Source organism: Aquila chrysaetos, chromosome 4 (genome assembly GCF_900496995.4).
Source record: "Aquila chrysaetos chrysaetos chromosome 4, bAquChr1.4, whole genome shotgun sequence".
NCBI lineage: Eukaryota > Metazoa > Chordata > Aves > Accipitriformes > Accipitridae > Aquila > Aquila chrysaetos.
In genome coordinates, this window is record NC_044007.1 from 27,347,622 (window position 1) to 27,370,836 (window position 23,215).

A 23,215-nucleotide genomic window follows, 5' to 3' on the forward strand; every position below is an offset into this window, starting at 1 on the left:
GCTCTAGGAGGCTTATGATGTATGTCTGCCTTGTTGGATGTCAATATACAATTTGCATAAGTAGTAGTCATTACCATTAGCCATTTTCTTTTGTGGTTCCTTTCATCTGGAGACCTACTGTCCACATTTTTTGATTTCTGATGATCACCACACAGGTGCCCCTTTTGGTTGTGGCCCAGGTGTCACTTTAAATAGCTTGGGAAAAATCCCAATCCAGCCCCCAAAACTTCTCCACTTTTTCCATAATTATTTATTTTCCAGAATATATTTTCTGTTTTTCATATCATTTACTTCTGTAACGGAAGTATCAGGACGCTGGTTCTTCATGCTGTCATGGCAGGTTGGGTGGCATGTTGAGTAAATCTGTGTGCGCCTTCTGGAGGTCCCAAGGTTTAACGATCTCTGTTATGAGGCATCACATTATATAGGGTTTTGTACCTATGCTTTGCTTTCCCATTGGTTTGGTCACGTTGTCTTACTAGGATGTAATACGATGAATTTAAATCTGGGATGCGAGTGAACACTCAACCTGAGCCGCAGCAAAGATACTTGATGTCCTGAAATCCTCTTGGAAAATTCATCCCAACATTGAATCACGCATGCGTTAGGCAAGTTCAAGAAGTGAACTGCCCCAGACCAGCTCAGGCTTTGACAGCAAGAGAGGATGAGGCTATTGTCAGAAAACGAGGTGATAGGATGCAGCAAAGGAGACAGAATGATACTGCTGCAAAGAATATTAGGGAAGAATGCTCCAAAGGAGTGCTTTCAGTGACATCCAGGTGGGCTTTGTTGCCAGAGCCATTAAAGCTTAGTGGTGCCAGAGAAAGCTGCCAACAAATTTAGGGATAATGGCACCTGCGGGTGTGCTATCAATGGATGGTAGTGCCAGGATGATGTTTTATTTTATTTTAATGGTGGCATTGCTAAAAGTATTTAAGTGTAATGTTATAGAAAGGGGTTTAGTGAGTGAATTCACCAAGTTCTAGGAACCATTAAGCAAAAGCTGTTTCATGACTGTGCTATTTATTATTTTTAAAGCTTGTTGGCAAACCACTTAATGCTGGAAAGCATGCTGCAACCTGTATTAAAGCATGCTGCAGATGAGCAAGGAAACCATTGTAGTGAACTGAATAGCCTAGCTTAGTTTCCGAATGTTACGTGCATTTCATGTGTGCCATGATAAATTAATGCAACTCCATGGGTCAGCAGAGCTTGTAAATGTTGAATTAAAGTGCTGGAGCTCAGATCTTCCATGGTATTCACTTGCGCAGTTCTCACTGAAGATGGTGTTTCTTTTGTCTAAACACCATTCTGGGGATCTGGACCTTCAGGCTTTCCGTGCTTCCATCTCACATCTGTGATCTTAACAATACTTTGTTGGATCGATTCTGAGGCTTAGATCCAGATACGGCCCTCATAAAGTGGGCTAGCTCAGGTCTCAATGTAAAGTAAGTCATTCTCTTTGAATTGTAAATGATAGACTTATCTGACAAGACTTCCATATAAAGGAGAGAAAAAGTCTATTCCTTCTGTAATAATACTCTCAGAGGTTCCCGCTGAGTCCATGGGGCCAGGTTTCTCAATTTCTGTATCCCAAGAGCTGTGTTGAACTGTGTTTAAGCCAGCTGCCTGCTCCAGAAATTTCCAGAGAAGTGTACAGCTACAGTAAATAACAGCTACAGTAGTTTTAAAGAGTGAATCAATGTATAATTTCCCTTCTACATTCTGAGATTTATTGGTCTCATCCTCTTCACATGGGGAGGTTTTGATGTTAAATTTTCTTAATTTTTTTTTTTTTAATGCCAGCCTACATTTTGCCTTCTCTTACAGAGCTAGTATTGGCCGCTATTGTTTTTATTATCCCTGAGCTTCTCTGGGAAGAGAAGGATGGGGAGGACCTCAGTGACATTGCCAGAGCAAGTCATCAGTGGCCGTGTCTGCTCCCCAGGAGGTCACAGGAAGCAGGTGGCTGTGTTAATTGTCCTCGCTCCCAACTCTTGTCCTTCCTGGAGGCAATTTAGAAGTGGTCAGGAAGCGTCAAGCCTACTGTGTCCCCCCAGGTTCACTACTTCATGCGTTCATAATAATTTGAGGTATGTGCCAGACAAGGGAAACTGGGTAGGAATCCTTACTGTCCTTTCTAAGCTGTGTGGCTACCTGGCTTGAAGGGCTGAATGCCATCGCTGCAGAGTGTGTTTGGGATTGCAGCTGGAATCCAAGAGAGTAACAAAGAATTCTATTAAAAAAAAAAAATTAAAAAAATTAAGAGGTATTTCCCTAACATACAGCGTTTTCCTTCTTTCAAGCTGTTGATAAAAGTCCTAGGTAAGAAGACTACAAAAACTCACGAGGTGCATGAAATATTTCTGGAAACTATGATCCACTTTTATCTGGTGAGTGGAGGATAGCGAATGTAAATGCATTTTCTGCTTAGGCCAGTTGGGTTTTAATTGTCTTTGTTGCAGCTGCACCATCAGTAGTCTTGGATCCCTAAATGGTGCTCAGTGCTGTGCTTTGGAAAATCAGTTAGGATCTTGCTACTTTAGATGAGCTTCTTGTTAACTGTTTGCTTGATTTTTTAATAGTGAAGGCTTCACAGCATTGCTGAGTATCTCGCTGCAAGTGTCGCACCCAATGCTGTAAGCCAGGTTTTGAACTACCAGTAATGTTTCTTTTAAGTGTCTTTTGGAAAGTATCCACTCACACTGGAAGTGACATGAGTTGAGTAGCAAATATCATACTAGTTATTTATCTGCCATATGCATTTTGTGTGAAAACTCTGAGCTTCTGCTCAGGTGTACTCTTGGTTTTACTGAGACTACTTGCCTAAATAAGGTGGGCTGCAGGATTATGTGGCTGGTGAATCATACTGGTTTCTGAATCACTCTTATGGAATATCAGCCTGAAATACTAACAACTAATGAGCACATTGTGCTTGGACTTTTATGTTATTTAAAGAATAGCATTTTAAAGCAGAATATTTTGTAAAATGGTCATTTAAAAATCACTTTGCAATTTACTTCCATCAAACCCGTTGTACCAGAAAAAATGCCTCCTTCAGAAAGGAAAAGGTTGTCAGTATTGTGGAAGAATATCTGATTTTTATCCAGCTATTTGCTGTTTAAGCTCCCTTCTTTTCGGTGCAAGGAGATCAGCTGACAACAGCAGCAACTAAATCATGTTTGCAGCTGGGCAATTACAGTAGACCCTAAGATCTGCGACTGTCAACCATGAACGCAGATGCCTTCAAAGTTCTGTTTTTCTTCCATGTGGAAGTCGTTGGCATGGAACAGATGCCTTCATTTTGGAGAAACCAACCTCTGGATATAATTGGTTCTCTCTTCTCTTGTCCTCTAGGGACAGTCTCTCGCAGATGAAATTAGATGAGAGAAAAAAAAAGACACAGGCACACACGCTCACACATGACACGAAGCAGGAGCTTTCAGGATCTCTCTCTGTTTTGTCACGTGGAACTGTTTTACAGCTGGAAGATTTCACTCCATTTTTAGCACTCTACACACATGATGATGATGCTATATGAAAAACATGCAAAATAAAATACATATCTGGCCAAAGTTTATTATTAATCTAGGCATGCTTGTTTAGAAATAAGACAAGCATATCCAGCCCGTATTACTTTAGTGTTAAATGTTGACTTCTGCACTATCTATCGATGCCGCAGTCTCAGAAATAAGTTAAATGGCAGAAGAGACAAGATGACTTAAAAAACTTCCGTTGTAGCGGTGGAAGCAAAGTGTTTTCATCAGATGGTTTGCTAGTTGTTAACACAGGAGGGAAAAAGCAAGTAGTTGACTTTCACATTTCACCTAGCTTACAGGCATTCAAGTAAGGAAGCATATTTACAGGAACTTTAGTGGAATTAGTCTGATGAACACCTGTGATGAGCCACTGCTGGGAGTCCTGTGACAGTGTCCTGAAGAGACTGTGTCCTCTTACTGCAGATACCTAAAATGGGATGGTGGTAATGGGACTCAAAGGCTCTAAGAGAGTAAGAGAGAGGGAGAATCTGCCTACCCTATGCCCATCAAAAGGCTTTTGTCACCCTCTCTTCCCTCCGGTGTGACAACTACCAAATAATTGTGGTTTATGTTATTTAGTACTGTTAAAATAAATGAACACCAACTTTGGGTTACCTTAATAAGCTCGGTTGTGAACTGTGACAGTCGGGCAGTGCCGTGTAAAGAGCTGTGGTATTCTTGGGTAGAGTGGGTACCTCCAGGAGGAGGGTGCAGTGGGGATCAGGGACTGCCAGGAAGTAAACTAGAATTGCTGGTACCCAAGAGCCTGGAGATCTGTCATCTCTGAATGCTTTTTCTTTTTTACATTTTATTTCCTCCCATAAGTTTTTTTTTATATTGCAGTTTAACATAACGGTCCAGTTCAGTCACCAGGTATAAAATTTATCTAGGCAAATGTAACTCTTACAATGAATTGGCTGATGATCTGTTGGAATATGGTTGCTTGAAGATGCTGAGCCTTTGTAACAGCATAGGTAGGTCTTGCTGGTAGCATATCGATGACCTGAATTCTGAACTTGATTTTCTGATTTTAATGGCAATTTCCATATTTTACACGAGGCGTTTACTACTACCGTAGTATTTCTGTCTCTTAAAAGTTGAGCAAAAATGTCACCAGCAATGAAAACTGGCAGGAGTTATCTTCGTCCTACCTTGGTCAGGGTGGTTGGTAGAAGGCAACCTGCCGTTTAGACACATGATGTAACTGGATAACTGCAGTGTGCTGCGGTCCTTTGTTTCCTGCTGACATCCACGAGCTGTGTGGGTAGAGGGCATTCACGAGGACTTCCAGCAGTTAGAAGGAAGCCCGAAGTAAACTTAGTTTTGAACCGATGACTCTTCAGCTTTTATAAAGAAGTAGGGAGATTCTTTGGTGTAGGACTCCAGTTCTGATTCGCAGAACTTCAGTGCAACAGTGTGCTACTCTTAGCACTGTATTTCTGAAGAACCACATATTAAGGGAAAAATTGAACCAGAGAAGTGCTTAGGTGATGAAGGGATTTCTGGCAGTAACTAGGAAGTGCAATAATGGTTGATTTCTTTTGAGGCTGATCCTGATATTTGTAGTCTTTACATCCTATTAATTCCTTGAAAGATAAGCTGATACAAGAATGATTTGCCAGGCCCAATGGCTCTTCTAAAAATCTTGGCTCAGGTTATATCCCTCTTCTCTCCACATATAAGATAAAAGTACTGTGAATATGAGGTTAACTGAATTCAAATAGAAGACTCTCTCGAGTTATTGCATTCCTTAGAAAATAAATACATTTCTCATATGGTTGAGATTGATCAAAAAAGTATTCTGTATGCCAGTGATTACATTCCCATCTGTGATTAAGGTTTTCTGTCTGCATCTGGTTTTCACATTATATTTCTGTAACAAGAATCCTTTATATGGCAGAGTTCACTCTCTGTATTTTCTATTAGCTGCAGCTTGAACTACTGCACGGATCGCAGATTTACACATGTGGTTTTCATTACTTCATACCATTGAGAAAAAGTAATATTTGTTTGGGAAAGTATGTTTTTCAAAATTTCCATGGTAATACAACATGTTGATCCTTTTTTATAACACTCTTGTAAGACTACAATTGTATGAGGCATTCTACTTTCAGTGAAGTTCAGACTTTAGACAATTTTGCAGGTACATTCGAACAGCAGCAGCAGTTTACAATTCAGGAGGCAAAAATAAATTTTAAAAAGGAGATTAGCGTAGAATGGGTATAGCAGAATGCATCCATCACGTTGGAAAATGTGGCATATAGAGAAAATGAACGTGGGGCTGAAACAAAGGAAGAGTAATAAGTTAAAGTGATGTCTTCATTGTAAAGTGGATGACAGATGAGGGTTTTTTTTTCCTAAGAACTTTTTCTTTTTTTACAGTAAGAGGTTTAAAAATCTTTTACCAGCCATACAAAAGGAGTATGCTATTCAGCAGACACAAATATTGAATTGTTATATGTTACATAATTTAACATATTTGATCATAATTATTTCTAGTGGCCAAATTAGTAAAGGTTAGCAAAACAGGAATACATCTTTACAGATGGCTGCTGTGTGTAATTCTGAATCCAAAATATGATGTTAATTTAATGTTCCACTGTAAGTCCATATTTCAACCAGATTGTGCTATCGTCACTCGGTAGAAAACTTTATGTTTAAATGATCTCAGTGAAATTAATAGGGCCACTTGGTCTGTGAAGGATTTTTCAGTTTTGGTAGGGGCATGAGTTTATGGCCATAAAAATCAGATCAAACAATAACAACAATTTAGGGAATGTTGTATGCATCTATGCAAATGTAAAGTGCTATGCAAAACAGTGGACAATTGAACAATACACAATTCATGATAAAGCACAACTGAAAGGTAATTTTTATTGCCTGTGTAAGAACATGGTGACAACTAGAGAATTTCATACAAAATAAAAACCATTTTAGAAAAGTAGTTATTGCACCCAAGTTGGGCAGTCCTAACCACATTTTGGAGATTATTTTCCAAATGCCAAAGGCAGTTGTGTCATATTGAAAGTTTCACAGTTGCCAGACGCTGGGTAGAGTCCTGCAGTCCTTACAGGCCTCTTGTTTTCATTGAAATCGATAGAATTTTGGCTTGTGCAGGGCTGCGGGGAAACGTCCGGCCACGAACATGGGAAAGAAAGGACTTTGAGTGGTGAACTCCTTTGTTCTGTAACCTTAACTTTAACTTGGGAAGGCTTGTTTTGATTTGAGGAGGGTGCTTGTTTGTGGGAAAGATTGCAGTTTCTACCACAAACACAAATGTGATCTTTTGCTAATGCCCTTGGGCGATAAATTTTTTTGCAGGAAGATCTAGTCCAGGAGAGGGTTGGGGCTGGGTTCTCTGTTAGATGCATGCAGCTGCGACCAGACCCTTATGCATGCTTAACTTTATGTCCTGAAATACCTGAATAGTGGATGCAGATTGAAGCATGTACATAACTGTGTGTGCCTGGCTCTGAAAATCTTTCTGTCTTGACATAATTACAAACCCCTGAAAAGCATATTAATGACTTGGAAAAACTGACAATGCTGTAATACAGACTCATACGAATGACAAAGTATTTGTGTAACCCAAATAAACAGTTTTTGTAGGTGTTGGAGTGGGAGGGAAATTGCCTTTTCAGAAGTGGGAGGATGATTTGTAAATATATCAATAGCTTTTTGATCTCCCTTTGTTTAAATGTGTTTGTTGTTATGACTTACAAATCCAAATTAGTATAGTGATGTGTAATTGCAAGGTATCTATTTTTTAGTAACCATGTTCGTTTAATAAATGATTCTCTAGAGCTTCTGTTGAACCAGGTAAAGTATGTAATATTTTATATTACATGAATGTATTGAAAATGAAGCATTTTTACAGAATTAGCTAATAGGTGTTTTCATGGTAGAATACAGGCTGCCCTTACTTTGTTGCCCTCTATATGTCAACTGTTTTAAATGAGCAACTTATGAAACAGCCTTTGTTGAAGAATTAATACAGTTTTAAAGTACTGCCTTATATTAACTAAGAAAATGTGGGTAATTGATTTAGAATGATAGCGTTTCTGTCTTCCCTTTTTATTTAAAAGACTGCTATTATCATGCAAATGAAGGGGTGTGGTGCTTCAAACTGGCTGTGATATGTGCTTCTTCTTCTTCCTTTTTTTTTTTTTTTTTTTTTTTTTTTTTTTTTTTTTCATTTGTTGTTGTCAATAGAAAAGATTGATCTCTGGGCTGGTGAACATAATATCTGTCCCAGTCAGAAAAGGAAAGAGGAAATTAGCAGAGCGATTGGTGGAGAATGATATCTGTCAAAAGAAACACTTGGAGAGCACTGAGTTTAGTGATAGGTGACTGCCGGAAAAAAGGGAACTTTGAATTTTGTCAAGGTAAGGAACAGAAAAATATTTGATTTTGTAATGTGCATACCTTTTAGAAGTTATTTTTAATGACTGTACCTTGCCTTGTAAACTGTAATTAAAAAAGAAATCTTTCCTTTTAGCCTTCAAAGAGTCTGCCTAAATCAATGAAGGTGGTGTCTTCATTTTAGTATTGCTGAGAAAGTACAGCAGTAACAATAAAATCCCTCAGTGATGACTTTTCTAAAATCTTCCTTAGCTTAAAAATACATGTATGTGAATTTTTTAAACTGTGGTTTTTGTGTTTTTGATGACATAGGTGCTCTTTATCTAGCATGTAAATATTACTTGGCTGGGCTGTGAAAATAATAAAGTTCAGTTTCCTGAACTGTGAATTGGAACAGTATTTGCAACCAGGTTAAGGGACAATTGTAATCACATTGGCAAAATGATTGCATTTGTAATTTAGAGGAACCCTCTGGTAAACTCATTGCATTGGGAATCTGTGATAAATCTGGTTGAGATGATATTGAGAATGGACATTTCTGCTTCTTGTGTACAAAGATTTTTACCATACTGGAAAAGTAAATCTGCTATGGCAGAAGTAAACTTCTAGATAACCTATGACTGTCATTCCTGTCTACTGTAACTGCATTTTTTCTCCTAAAATGGTGTGTCTAGATGGCAAGAAACTACTAAACTGATTTTAAGTGCTTTCCAAGACTCCGATACTTTCTTTCTCAGTGTTGGATCATTTCACCTATGACATACGGAGTATGATGCCGAAACAAAATGAATAATGTCTGAGTACTCTAGGCTATGCTCCGGTTAAAGGCAGCTAAGCCTTGACCATATCACTCGTCTTCCCACCCGAGACGCCGCGGCCCACGCTGCTGTGTCTGCGGGGTGTGGAAAGGAGATGGAGCACATGTGAGAGAGGCAGCAGGATGCTCTGCACATTGTGTCATGGCGAGGGGAGGGGCTGGGGCTGAGGTTTTGTGCACTAGTGTGAACATACTTTTTAAAAATTAAATCCTATTAAAAATGAATTTGCATTCTAATTCGAGTTCCTAGCTCAGTTTAAAACAAGTAAATGCTTCTCTGGGACCTTCCTGTACAGAGGCAGCATTGGAAAAGAATGAATAATCTTAGCAGGGTTTCTTGTTGCATTTTTATTTTGCTAATTTAGCAGTGTATAGTTCCTGACTAGTTCTCTTTTTTTCTATCTATAGTCTATTTTTCAAAGTGCAAGTGTACCCCATACAGGTGGTCATTGGTTGGTTTCTTTTGCCATATGGGTCTTCATAAAGGATTTTAAAAATAAATAAATGTGAAAGTAAAGATTTCATGCCTGAAGCATGCAGTGCTGGCATACTAATGGGAAGCTTATTGTGGTTTATTGCTGTCAGAGCACGTGCAAGATAATGGAAATTTGCTACAACTTAGAAGAAAGGCGTGTTTTCTAATACTATTTATTTTATAGAAAGAGGGAATTAATACAACTAAAATTCACTTCATCTTTATAAGTCTAAATGATCTGGTTGTACTACTGAAATATTCATAAATGGGACGGAACAGCACGTTATCTGTCTTGTTAACTGTCGGGCAGGTCAGGCTGCCTGTGTCACCTGGGTGCAGGCACATCTCTGCCATTGCGAAGTTGCTGTGTACTAAATATTCCCTTTCTTGTGCAGTTCTATCAGTGTAGCCTTATACCAAAACAAACACATCCTCTCTATAGCACAAGTTACAGGGTTAACAATATCGTATATTTTTCACCTTGGCCATGAAGATAATCCAAAACTGCTTTGTAGCTCTTTATAAAAGAGAGTGATCAGTGGTGGTTAGCAGCTGTTAGTTCTTTGGGCATTCCCACTTTGACATTTACTTGAAATGAGGTGACTGGGTAAGGTACCTACATCTGGATGTGTATGTTTGTGTCACACGTTCAAAAATTTTAGTCTTAAATGGCCAAGAAGCTCCACATTGAAGTTTGGATGAGTGATTAGAGATGAGGCCAACACTCTTGGAGCTTACTTAATATGGACTTTGCTGTGCCCAAGAAGATTTGACTCACTATTTGAAACCAAAATGGAATAAAAGGCAAAATAAAAGGTGTTTGAATCTATTGCCTCCTTGAAGCAACAGCCTCTTGTAGCTTTAGACTACCTATGCTGATGTGATCCTTTTCAAGCATCCTCATCTTTGTTTTGCTATTGCAAAGTCGTCTTTTCTTGGTTTCCTTTTTTATCTTCAAAACAATTGTTTGCTCACCTATGTATCTTAAAGAGTACAATGGAAGTAATATCCCCCTCCCAACATATAACAGATGCAAAAGAGGATGAGTGTATTATAGACAGTGAATTGTTATTACACAGCTCACAATCAGATTTTCATCTGTTCATGTGGTGCACACCTGTGGCTTGCTGGCGTTGCTCTTGATTGGGGTGTGAGAGATCTTAATGAAAAACAAAGCCGGAATGACAAGAAGAGACTCCACAGCACACACGGGTTACTTCACACATCGTAAGAAAGTGAAATTCAAAATACTCTGGTTTGGAGAGAATGCCTCGTGATGAGGGAGCATGCCTGGGTGACTCTGCAAAGGGAACCGGGGCCTTGCTCGTTGGTGCCTTGCAAATAAGGCGTTTTTCTCTGTAGGTCAGGTTGATTTGGACCAGTTGAGAGCGGTGGACGATTTCTCCAGCTTACTTTCTGAGCCAGTAAGAGTATCCTGGGCAGGAATCCAGCTTCTGAAGTACAAAGAAAATAACCCATAATCTATATAAAATGCTGGCGGATGGGGAAGGGAGGAAATTTACAGAGAATAACTGAGTTCGAGAACAACTGTGTTAAAAGTAGAATGTAAGGGGAGTGTGTGTGACATTAGTATTTATTTTAATCTTTGAAACCTTTGAGGTGAGCAGAGGATGAGCTCTCACAATATGATATATTTATTAGTAAACTGAAACCAAGCACTCGGTCTGAAGCTGAAGTTCCTTTTCCAAAGTGATTTTTTTCCCCTGAGTTTGCAGAGTTTGGGTTCTTTCTCAGTGACCCCCCCCCTTAGTAATCTACTGTGGCTCTGATAACGTTAATGGGCTTTGCCCCACATGGAGCAGCGAGTGTATTGTACCACTGCTCGCTGATCCCAGGTCAGTGTGATGCGTGAAATCAATTTATTTGAATCTCTTTGCCTGTATAGGAATTTGGCAGCGTGCCAGTTGTTTTCATTTAATGTTCTTTGTGTTGAACACAGACAAGCAGGCATGCTTTTGTACTCCTCTTTCTTCTGGGCTCTTCTCTTTTCAGCCAATATTCTATTCTGTGGATTTTTCAGAACGAAGTAGGAATGTGTTACCTTTTTAAAAAATCATTTTTGTTTAAATAGCCTTTAAAGAGCATAGAAACTAGGTCAGTCATAGAGCAGCCTGTGTAGGGTTTTCACCAAGTATAGGTGGTAACACCTGCCTTTTCCCGTTTCTTAAATTTGGGGGAAAAGAGAGAAAACACTGGTCTGTTTTTCTAATGCCTGGTTCTATGATTTATGTCGTCTTGTAAGACAAAGACTCTTCAATAATGCTTAAATCAGAATAATTTTAGTTCGAATTAAATGAATGTCTGGCAATTGGTTGGACGAATCGGAAATACTTTTCAGGATCTTTTTCATTTTGAGTGATGACCTTAAAGTAAGCGTTAATTTGGGAATCCCTTGCCTCATCTTTGTGTCTGTTCTTCCCCTCCCCCAGATATTTAATATTTTGAATGGCTGGCTGAAGAACAGCTACCCAAAAGTACCCACTTCTTTCCTTTTTTCCTTCTTTTTATGAGAAAGCAGCAAGGCATGTGGAACAGAGCAAGTAATTTTGCCCTTCTTAAATAGGGAGGAAAAAAAAAAAGGAATAGGCAGCAGCAGATATTTCCAGGAGGATTTGTTTTAGAGCTTGGTGTCGGGAGCAGGAGAGGTGGAGAGCGGGAGTCGAAGACTCTGTTGATGCTCCGGGCGGTTCGTGCGGAAGTTGATATGCAGAACCGCGGAGCCGCGGCGCAGGGGTCAGACTCGTACACATCAGCCCCGTTTCCTTGTTTAATTACCTGAAGAGCAAAACATCCAGGCTGGGAGTGTGTGAAAACCCAGTATCTCGAACAGCAGTTTGCTGCTCTGACATCCTGCGAGGCCAGCCCCGTCTGTCCGCAAACGTCAGGGCTGGTTCCTGACAGCGGGCTATCTCTGCCGGGCCTGGGTTCCTTCCATTCAGGAGGCATTGTGTGGAAGAGGGTTTGGTCAGGAATTTGAGGTTCCTGCCGGTTCTTCCAGCCCGGACAACCCTGTGACAGATAGGCCTGATTTTTTTCTTTTAAAGAATAATAAAAAAAAATTGGCTCTTTTTAGTCTTTCCCTTGTAATTCTGGCATTGGTATAATACCGACTGAAACAAAACATGTTAACCCTTTCGCTTCTGAATTTGCAGGTTTCCCCTTTTACTTTATTCTTGCTCCCCTTGCTCGACCTCTTTTATTTTCAGAGGTAAAATCTTCTGAGGAGCAAATTCTTTCAGGTGGAGTTCGTGCTATGCAGCAAATAAACTTTTGAAAATGTTAATTGTTTTTGTAGTGATCATTAACGTAATCATCATTCTTGGCATTTTAAGTTTTTCGTTTTCAGCATGCTTGGCAACATTCTTTTTATTCATCCCATGGATTCAAACCAACTCAGTGTTTGTTCTGGCATGGCCCGTTAAAACAGTGGTGGCAGCTATCAACGCTTCCATTCTCATTATTCATGTGATTTTCTTAGATGTCCAGCTTGGTGTTCAATTTTAAAATACTGGGATAGGGTCAGTTATAGTCCTTGCCCCTTGTAGCTGCTGTTTGTTGAGGTCACTCAACAGGCTGAAGGTGTGGGTGCACAAGGCAGGGCTCTATTCACCGGTCAGGTTTTAGCCCATAGTTGCCCATAGTTGGAAAGTGTTCAACAGGATGTAAAACTAAAGATCATAGCTGAAAGAGACTGAAATGTTCATTTAGGTAAAGGTCTTGAATTTTTTTTTTTTAAGTTTGTGAAGAATTAAAGTATGACTTATTGTTTGAGTGATAAATGAAGAATATTACTCTTCTTTGGATAATTTTAATACTCTAATTTATAGCACAGTGCTGTTCATGGTTGTACTGGCAGAACTTAAGATCACAAGGTACAAGTAGTAGAGGGAGGGAACATAATTAATATGGCTTTGCAGCAAAAATCAGTGTTGCATGTGACTATTGCCTTTTATTCTTGTGGGCAGAAGCTGGTCCAGGAAAGATATTTGTGGTTATAGGATTAGAGAAGGGAGAGCTGAAAGTTAACTAAGGTTTTGTTTTCTTTTATGCCGGAGGCTTTCGGTCCAGTCTGTAGAGTTATGCCTGTAGTCTTGGAGGACATTTCCACATGCTAATGATTTTGGGTACTTTGTAGGTGAGAGCAAAATCGTTTGAGCAGTAACTTATATTTTCCTTGCTAATATTTCATTAGGATTTTTTAATACAGATTTAATATTTTTCTTCTTGCATGCAGACATTACCAGGTGTGAGTTTTGGGGACCCATTAGTAAGAGAAGGTAGCCTACAGTGGGGATACGCAGCTGGGAGTCAGCGATAGTGCAGTGGGACCAACAGAGTCATTATGATCTATTGTGCCGCTAATCCTCCATATAAGAAGGATTTGCAGAGGATGGTGCAACAAAAGAGCTGTTACAGTATATCAGATCGATAATTGTGATCTAATAAACTCTTAAATATGTACATAATCCTTCACCGTTAGAATCAGGCCCCCTTCTTCATTAGGAGCTCCTTAGGCTACTCTGGTGTAAAGGTGTCTTTAAGTAAAAGTGAATTACTTAGACATGTAGTTTTAAATCTCTTTATCCTGTCGTACTGTAAAGAAGCCGTAGTTTAAATAAGCATTGATTGTATATACAGGATGAAAAAAAGATGGTTTATGCATTGTGGTCAGTGTCATGTTCCTATAGGGTTTGTACATACAAAGGAAATAATGTGTCTGTATGAGAGCGCTATTAGTTAGTTAAACCTTTACAAGTCCTATAAGTCATGTCCCTCCTTCCAGTGTTATACATGCCTTTATGTTTTTTGCAGAGTTCATAATCTAATGAACTGTCCATGACCTTTAGCCAACCATTGCCCACCTCAACCAGCAGCATAGTAAAAGAAAATTCTCCATGAAGGCATGGTGACGACAATAACCACACTGTCTTTCCTCCCACTCAGCGGGTGTCTAGCTCCTCTTTGAAAATGGCAGAAAATGATAGCCTTTAATCCATGGTTGCCACCTCAAAAATCCCTCAGAGATAATGGTTTTAAATCAGCATCCTGTTTGAAAGAATATTTATCTTGGGCATCTCCGCAAGTCTCTGCTGTGACAATTTTGCTTAAGGAAAGTTCTCACGGATAACGGTTCCCAAGCTGGTTTGGGCTTTATCAAAACTGGCACCTTGCATTGTGCCCAAACACTTACTGCTGCTCTTTGCAGATGTTCACCTGGTGCGAAGTGGTGTAATTTGCTCTTGGTATGAAATTCCACTTCATAATCACCTCTGCATTCTTCTCCTGCTTTTCTACTGAATGGCTACTACAAAGCACCATGTGGAGTACAACACAATTAGATAAAATGAAATGATATTTAAAGGCCTGTGTTCCTCAAGGCTCCTCCCCGTTCCTAAAGAAAAAAAGATTTTGTATGTTAATTTTCCTTAGCTGTGATGGGATTTGTCTGGGTCGGACTAAAAGCACAAAGCTTATGTCAACACATTGTGCTTCCAGGGAGCATGGTGTGCTTGCTTCTCTGACTGCACATTAGGTGGATCCCATTCTGGCTCAGTTTTGTACTGGAAACCTCACTGGCACAGTGTTTGTCCCTCCATGTTAGAGTGCCGGTTGTTGATCTTTCATTTATGTGTTAATTGTGGGTAATATTTTACGGTAGTACTCACAGCTTCAAATTCTGGAACAACTTCTAGCTTTCAGGGCTAGCAGAGGCAGGAGAAGATGAATGCCCAAGGCAGCAGGGAGCAGAGACAAGTCTTGTAGCCGATGGGGGAAGGGAGGTGTGTAGCAGGGTGAGGAGGTGGCCCCAGAATCAAGAACACAGGGTTAGGTGTGATGGCAGAGAGAAGACAGAGGGCACTGAACGGAAAAGTAAGAGAAAAAATGTGATGGAAGGTGTAACTAAGGAAACAATGGAAAGAAAAAGATTTCTTTGACTAAAATCAGTACCTTCCCTTTGTCACTCTCAAATGATAATGTTTTTCCATCATCTAGGGTTGAATGAGTCTGTGTACTGATTCTGCCATGTTTCGAGATGCTGAACTGCATTAGAGCCGTTCACTTGGTAATACTGCTTTGCCATTTTAGCAATTACAGGGTCTGCCAGTGGGTTGTCCTATTATAACTGTGAGAAGACTCATCCATAACCACTTTTCTGTTAGGACTTAGTTCTCGTCATGTTAAAAGGTGCCCCCCTGCCTTTATGCCATTAGACCTTCTCATTCATCAGGGCGAGTTAAAATATTTGATGAGGAAGTGGCTTTCTCACCTGGCTCTGGAAAGCAAATAATTTAAATGGGGAAATAATGCTTAGCTGTCCTAGATATGCTTAAATATTTATTTATAGCCCTCATTCACTGCACTCTTGAAAATACTTAGTAGTTGACGGATGTCGTACTAAAATAATGGTAAACACCAACAGACTGTACAATGGCACTGCTGTGATGTTACTGACACTGCTATGTGTATAAACACATAACAAGACATGCAGAATGGCCAGGTTTCCAGCCTATTATAGTGGAGGCCCGTGTAAAGATTTTGCTGCCTGATGTAAGACTAAGCTTTATTTTCTGAATGCTTGTTAGTTTGTTTTACAGGCACAACATTATCCTTGTATTGTTGAATATAGACACATATATGTATGTTGAATAATACTATTCTTTAATTTCCCTTATATATCTGATGACTGTTGTGGTTTGCAAATTCATATTGAAACTTATCAGGAACAATAGCTTTGTACGAAGGCCCCTTTGAACAAAGCTTTTGTACCATTATAAATGTAGTAACTAAGTACAAATTGATCAATATATGACAAAAGGGTGAAGAAGAGAGGTCAAGAGGTAAGAATATTTCCATATAAAACATTTTTTCCCTGTTGAAAATGGCAGTACGAGCATAAATAGATGTTTTGTATTGCTGTGCATTTGCTCCACCTGGTGGATTTTCCTGAAAGTGTTTTTAATCCTTGCTAATAAGGGGAAGCTGTTTTTAATTAAGTATAAAACACAGTACCAAGAGTGAAGGCAACTTTTTTTTTTTTTTTAAGAGTAGCAATAGCATTGCAAAAGGCAGATTTGGGGGAAGAAAACATTAAAATTTGTTACTTCTCTTGGTCAGTACAGTAATCTCTATGAAAGCATGGCATTCCAAATCAATTAAAGATAACCATTTACTCTTGGACTCATCTAGAGATTAGTAATTAAAAAGTCCAAATCTATGGCTTGTGGGGTTATACATGATCAGTGAAAGCGAGGATTTGCTATGGCTTCCCCCCCCAATTTGTGAGCCCCCCTGATGAGAAGTAACTGCTATTGAAAAAGAGAGTTCCTGCACTGAAGTGTTACCGCTGTACATCGGCATAAAATCTGTCTGTCATTAAGCTAGCTTTGCAAACATTGTTTTCTTTGGAATTCGTAAGGACTCGGTTATGCTTTGATCATCTCATTGTTCTCCTTAGGTTATTTTTTTCCTTTAGAGTGTAATGGCTCCCTAACAGAAGGTGAAGTTTAGAAAATAGTGTCTCCATATGCAAGGGATTTGGAGACCTTTTTATTGTCTTTAAAAATGTCATTCATAGTCCTCATTAGCATTTATTGTTGCAAGCGTACAAGCAGAAAATGTGAAATTGGTATGTCATGAATAGCTCCACAGAGCTCTAGAGCCCTGAAATTTTGCCTGCAGTGTGGTGTGGGGCAGGCATTGAGAGAAAGCTGGCCAGATGGCTGCCAGCACAGAGCAGAGCTGCAGGTTTTTGTCTCTGGTGCTGAGAGGAGGGAAAGTTCACTGGAGCATACGCTATCACCCCTTGCGTTTTAACAAAACTAACTCGCCATCAGTCAAAACGGGGAGGTGGTGACATTGAAACAAAAGTTTTCAATATAATGTAACAGTCCTTGTCAAATGAATAAAATATGTTTAGTTAGTGTCACAAATATTGACATGTTACAAAGAAAAATGCAAGGCTCGAATTTATGGCTAGTGGTAGATACGCTTTCACACAAATATGCTCTCACATTATCTTTATTATGAAAATCCTATGCATTGAAAAGACATCGATTAGAGGTCAAAACTAGGGTTAATACACTACAGCAGGAGGAGTTTCCCTACCCATGTTAAAAGAGCAAACACCCTGAGCTTCAAGTCAAAAAGCAACTGATAGCTTGAAGCCTTTTTTTCCTTTTCCTTTTTTTTTTCCCCTCCCCTTTTTGAATCTCAAAATATGACCCTAGTTCAGCAGGACCAGGTATTCTCATCCAGGCTTCTCCAGGTCACACTAAATGTGTTCTTTCTCCTGTCGGTGAGACGGCATCTTTGGTATTTTCTTGTGTCCTTTCAGAAATAATATCAAATCAATATCAAATTTTCTAAAGTGCTTCAGTGATGTCTATGCTCAGATGGTGTGATAATTTCCTTTGAATCCGAATAATGATAGAAATTAACAGTCAATTCTAATTTACTTTACCCACGTTATAGAAAATACTGTATTTAATAAAAAGGCAAGGCAAGACTTGGTTTAGCCCAGATCAAGTGAAAGAAATAGACACCCAAACAGGTACATATATGTGAGTTTGTCCACGTGAGTGTTCTTACTAAAACGTATGTATAGAGCAAAAGAGCATGCGTTCTTTAAGACCTGAAGCCTGTGTTGGCCCTCCCATTCTGAGTCAATTAATTTTGGTGGAACTATTCTTCTACGATTAGGTCTTTATGTATATTTTCATTATTTTGAAACCTGAAATACACCTGAAATGCCACTGGGATTTCTGACAGTGTTCAACAAGAATGAATTTTTTTGGTTCTTTTTTGATCAAAAAGCAATAGGCAATCTAGGTTGCTAAGTCTGACCCACTGCCAAGGTTGCCTTTTCTTAACAGATGATTTGAAATCCTCTTTAGAGGACTAATTTCTGATTATCCTGTTGAAATAGTATGACTTAAGTTTTCTTAACTGAAAAAAGAGATGAATGCTTTCTCACCTCCAATGAATTTAATCCAGTACTAGAGGTAACGTGATGAACAGTTCCTCTTAGAGAACCAAGAATATTTTCTTCCCAGCTTGGTGACTCTACTTTCAACTATTGAATATTTGTGTAGGTAATCTCAATTAGTCTGTGTTTCACAGAGCTATGTATGTTTTAAAGGTCCCATTTGTCTTTTTTCAGAAGTCCAGAAAGCCTTGCCAATAAGGAAATGCTTAGGGAAATGTTTAGTGTTATCTGGCAAATGTTTTGTGTTGCATGCATTAAGAGCTACTGTTCACAGATAAGCACCTATCTTATTGGAATATTTTAATCCTGTTTCCAAGCAAAGAATTAAAAGTTTATTAAAAAATGCCTTTCTTGACTAGCTTGAGCTCTTTTGTGGTAGTGCAGTAAAAGCAAGGGAGGCTAGGTACCATGTCATGGAAAAAGTCACACTGAGGGTACCCATTACAGTCCTAGGTGGACTACTGTTGTACCAGGCCGTAGGAGATACTGGGCAGCAAGAAATTAGTGGCCTTCTCCTGAAGTTGTTGCCTTTACCGTACTTTGGTTGGACAATCAACCAAATAAAGTTAAGAAAGCATCCAGAAGTGGTTGTCCCCCGTCCCCCCATCATCTCTACAGCTCACACATTAGGTGGGTTTGCCCTGTCAGTGGGATGCCTTAAGAACACACTAATAGCTTCCAGCTGGGTGGAAAATCAAAACGTTTGGGGGCTGACAAAACTAGCAGATTTGAATTTGAAAGCCCAGCTAATGCCTCCATTTTTATTTGCCACTCGCCCATAAAAGATTATTTTCCAATATGTCAGCCTCATTTGGTGGCCAGTGGTCTGAAAGTGAAAGTGGAACAAGCAAGCGGGGAAATCTGGACATTAGTGAGTCCGCCCTTTCAAGCTGGTGTGCCACTTTGTGGAATGGCCTTCCCTGAGATTGGGGGGGTCCTAATGACCATTCATCAATGCTCGTTGACTGATCATTGAGTGCCTTCTCATTCAGTTTATCAAGTCTTGCACATAAAAAGTCAGAATAAGCATTATTCAGCTTTGTTAAAGCCAACTAGGAGTAAAATGCTCCATTTGAACCCATTTTGCCCTTGGTTTTTCACTTTGTTAATGCAGTCCTGCTTAAATGAGTGCTTTTATTGGGTCTGTTAGAATATCTGAAACTATTAATTCTCTTGTATTGAATAGCTGGTGGCAGGCCAGAGCAGATGGGGTAGAAAACTATTTGGTTGGGTGTATTGCTTTCAATTAGGATCAATGAGGTTTCAGCTCCTTTGAATTAACTCACTTAATACCCACTGTGTGAAGTCACAATGTATCACAACAGTCTGCTGTAAGTAGAGTGGGAAGTTGAGAAGTCCTACAGAAAAGCTTTGAGTTAAATTCTTCCTTCACTGTTAATAGAGAGCTTTCATTAACTACAGATGCGTTTCAGTGGACTTCCAGTCCCTGTTATTAAGCTAGGTTTGCGCAAAAGGCAATCGCTGTACGTTTTAAATGGTGATCACTTGGAATTTCTCTTTTCCATCAGATCCATGTCTTAGCGACCTTATATCATCCACTGCATAAAAATCTTCTTTTTCCCCCTTCAAATATGGAGACTGTTTTGCCTTCTTTACCCGTTTTCAACATTAAGAGTTGCAGAGAATTATTGAAAATTATCTTGTAAAGTTTTTTGAATGATTGTCAAAGAAGGAGCTGATTCCCACCCAGGAAGGTGTAGCATAACGTGCACCATAAAGAAACTGGCTGAAGATTATCTTCTGGATGTTTCACTCTCTTTGTATCCCTTAAATTTTGGTATTACACATAATACCGACTCTTGTGATACAGCAGAACTGTTCCTATGTTAAAACCACTGCCTTTCCTTAGCGGAGAATAAAACCATTTTACAGAATGGGCTGGCCACCTCTGCTTGGCCTGCTAAAGTTTAAGACCTGGTGCAAAAACTGTTAGGGCAAGCTTTAAGTGACTGCATTAAAAATGGGGGGGGGGGGGGGGGGGGGGGGGGGGGAAAGCGAATAAATATCCACAGATATTTATTCAGGGAGGACTGCCAAATGGGTTGCAGCCTGCCTCAGTGTATTAAATAATGAGAGGGAAAAAGTATTCATGCAGCTGGCTGCTTGAGAAAATGCTGAAGTAGTCTCAGATGCACAGGCATTCTGTTAGCCCCTTCCATGAGCAGACTTCTAGGTGAGAATCTCCAGGGATCCAGGTTTTGTTGACGTGGATCAATTTAAATGGCAATTACTGTAGTCAGATAACAGCTTAAAAAGGCTTTTTACACACAGAAAAAAGATGCATAATCACACAGCATATGGAAGTTCAATTTTGTGAGCTGTGGTCTGTGGATTTACAATGTACTGATATTAAGACCTTCTTTTAAGAGTGAATATTGTTCGGTTTTATTAAAATGCGTCATACCTTTGACACATTACTTTCTTCTCTGAAGCTGATTCAGGCTGCATCTATGTTGATGAAAGGTTGCATTTCCAACTGTGAAAATGTTTTTCCTTTTATGTAGAGTACAGCATTAAAAAAGAAAAACAACACAGCATATACACTACTAACTGACTGGTTTTAAATAGCGCATCAAATAATGAAACAAAAAGAATGGTAAATTCTTCAAAGGCCTCGGTGGCACAGACTTTGTTTGTCTCCCTTTCCCTTGCTTCTCTCCCTTTCCCCTCTCCGTTTTTGCCCCCTTCATGAAAGCAGTCTGTCACGAAAACATTTTCATGTTTCGGAGTTTCTCTTGGGCTCTCTGACACTCAAAAATCCATTATAGAGAACTTCATTACAGTAGCTATCTGATGAAGATGAAGAAAAGACCCGCCTCAAGTCGCAGACGTGTTAGATTGTTAGTGCTGGGGTGTTTACTGGGGTGAGGGGAGCTGCTCCTTTGCTGCTTTGATTGTCCTGCATTTGCCAGTCCTGTGTTTGGAGTCTCTCTCCTATTTCAGTGAAGCTTAAGGGTGGCACTTAGATAGCATTAAAAAGTTATTGTGGAAATATCAGTAAATTAAGTGACTCATTTGCTGTAAGTGAGATATATTCATGACTTCAGTCCGGATATTGGAAGGGTTGTTATTTTTTGCTTAATTTTACACGTGTGTCCTTTTCCTAAATAGATCTTTATCAGGCTCTATGGCAGCTAGAGGAAGGAAGAGGAAGGCCTGAAAGCAGAGTCGTTTCTGCGTAGTAGAGGCAGAAGATGGCATAACGCAAAATCAGGGGGAAGCATAAATAAGTACAAAAGGATGAGTCTTACACTGGTAAGAATGCAGCTCCTGAAGATGTGACTGAGAATCGCTGCCTTTCTATATGGGTTTAAATGTATGCTGCAAAGGCAAAGTCAGAACCAGGACCTATGCACTAATTGCTGGAGAAATACGTGTTACTAAAGGGAGAAGCTTTTGCAAGTGCTAAATGGGAGGAGAGTTTTGAAAAAGAAGATATTTTTCCTTGTGCCTGGAATTTTGTGCAAGGCTATACGTGCTACAGAAGGCATGCGAGTCAGGCATATGTTTCTCCTAAGAGGCAAAGATGTTTTACAAAGGACTAAAGAGGGACTGCTGAGAAGAAAATAGCCAGCTTTAGATAAAGCACTATAACAAAGACTTGTAGTTTTATGTATCATGGTGTCCATTAAAGCTTAATAAGGAAGAGTGCATTGAACCTAGCCAGGCATACGTTATTCATGTGAAGGATAAACATTTAAGGGGTGTGCAAAATCAGAAATTGGGAGGACATGATTGTTTAGCTTTTGAAAAAGCTTTACAGGGAAGATTTTGTTTTCATCCCCCATGGATCACCATGGAAGGTAAAGGAGAGTAAGCTGCAAATGTTTGGAACATATCAATGCAGGAATCCCAGGGGGTTAAAAGCACTATAGTAAAATAAAAGTGGTCTGCTTTCTAAGAGTGTTCTATTTTACACATACTACTGAGAATCTGAGAAAGGCAGTGATTTTGATACTCCATTCACTATAGTAAACCAGCATAATAATGACAGAAGTGTGGGGAGGGGAGGAAGAGGAGGGGGGACTCTCTCGTATATCCTCGTGCACGTTTTGAATTTCCAGCTAAATAAACAAACGTAGTCCTATGGAGTGCAAAATGATGACTGTTAAAATAAAGAATGAATTTGTTTCCACTTTTGGAAGACAGCTGATTCAAAGCGATGCTTTTTTCTTTAATTGTTGTCAGCAGAAGAAAGGGTTAACTTTTAAGGAAAAAAATGAATAATTCAGTGTTTGGCTTATCACTTTGCATTTTACTTTCTATTCTTTGGTCATCTGGAACTTGGTGTGAAAGGTAGAGTAAAAGGAGTCAGCTGAGGGGAGCCGGGGTTGTGATAATTTGCACACACATCCCTGTCATTGTTCTGCCTGAAGAGACAGGGCTGGGTTCAAGGCCACATGTGCTCCTGTCATCATTCACATTTCTGCTCCAAGTGCAATACAGAGTGTCAGCTCTCCATCTGTCTTTGCCTGGCAAACGCACGCGCCCAGCATCCTGCCTCCAGCTACGCTGCCACAGCCAGTTCTGATGGCCCTCCTCGCTTCTCTCTGTTCATTCCAGAACAGGAGGCACTGAGCCCTAAATAAGCTTGCTTTTAGGAGAGAGCCATTTACAGTGTGGTATATTTTATCCAAGGATGCCTGGTGAGTTGAAATTATTGCAGCTCTTTCGGTTTTAAATGAGGAAACGCTAATTGTTTTTTGATAGTATTTTTTTTCTTTTCTCTTTTTTTTTTTTTCTTCTCTTTTAATATAGAGGGTGATTTGCAAGCTGATACGGGTACGGAGCGATCGTGGATGCTAATTCTGTTGTGTATATGTTTGGGGGAGGGGAATTTCTGCGAGGGAACTGCAAGAGATGATACTTACAGCAGCACTGGATGTTTCAATGAAAAGGGATAGAAATACCAGAAAGTCACTGGCTTTGTGGGTGCAGGTCTCTGCACGGGGGATCATTTTTAGCAAAGAGAAATACAGCTTCGGGCTGGCTTT

At 39.6% G+C, this 23,215-nt stretch overlaps 1 protein-coding gene across 10 annotated transcripts in view; it reads left to right on the plus strand.

Moving 5' to 3' along the window:
- The window catches only part of RUNX1T1 (RUNX1 partner transcriptional co-repressor 1), a 117,818-nt gene that overhangs the window by 13,802 nt on the left and 80,801 nt on the right, over positions 1-23,215 (plus strand). For 4 of the 10 annotated variants that reach the window (XM_030011642.2, XM_030011647.2, XM_030011645.2 and 1 more), the window contains exon 2: positions 7,752-7,924. The exons of 4 other annotated variants lie outside the window; for them this stretch is intronic. In XM_030011642.2, the coding sequence (XP_029867502.1) occupies positions 7,837-7,924 (88 nt within the window). In that variant the 5' untranslated portion in view covers positions 7,752-7,836. Of the gene's footprint in view, positions 1-1,830; positions 2,094-7,751; positions 7,925-22,653; positions 22,868-23,215 lie in introns of those variants that run through there. 2 more of the 10 variants (XM_041122939.1, XM_030011649.2) reach the window with 2 other exon arrangements.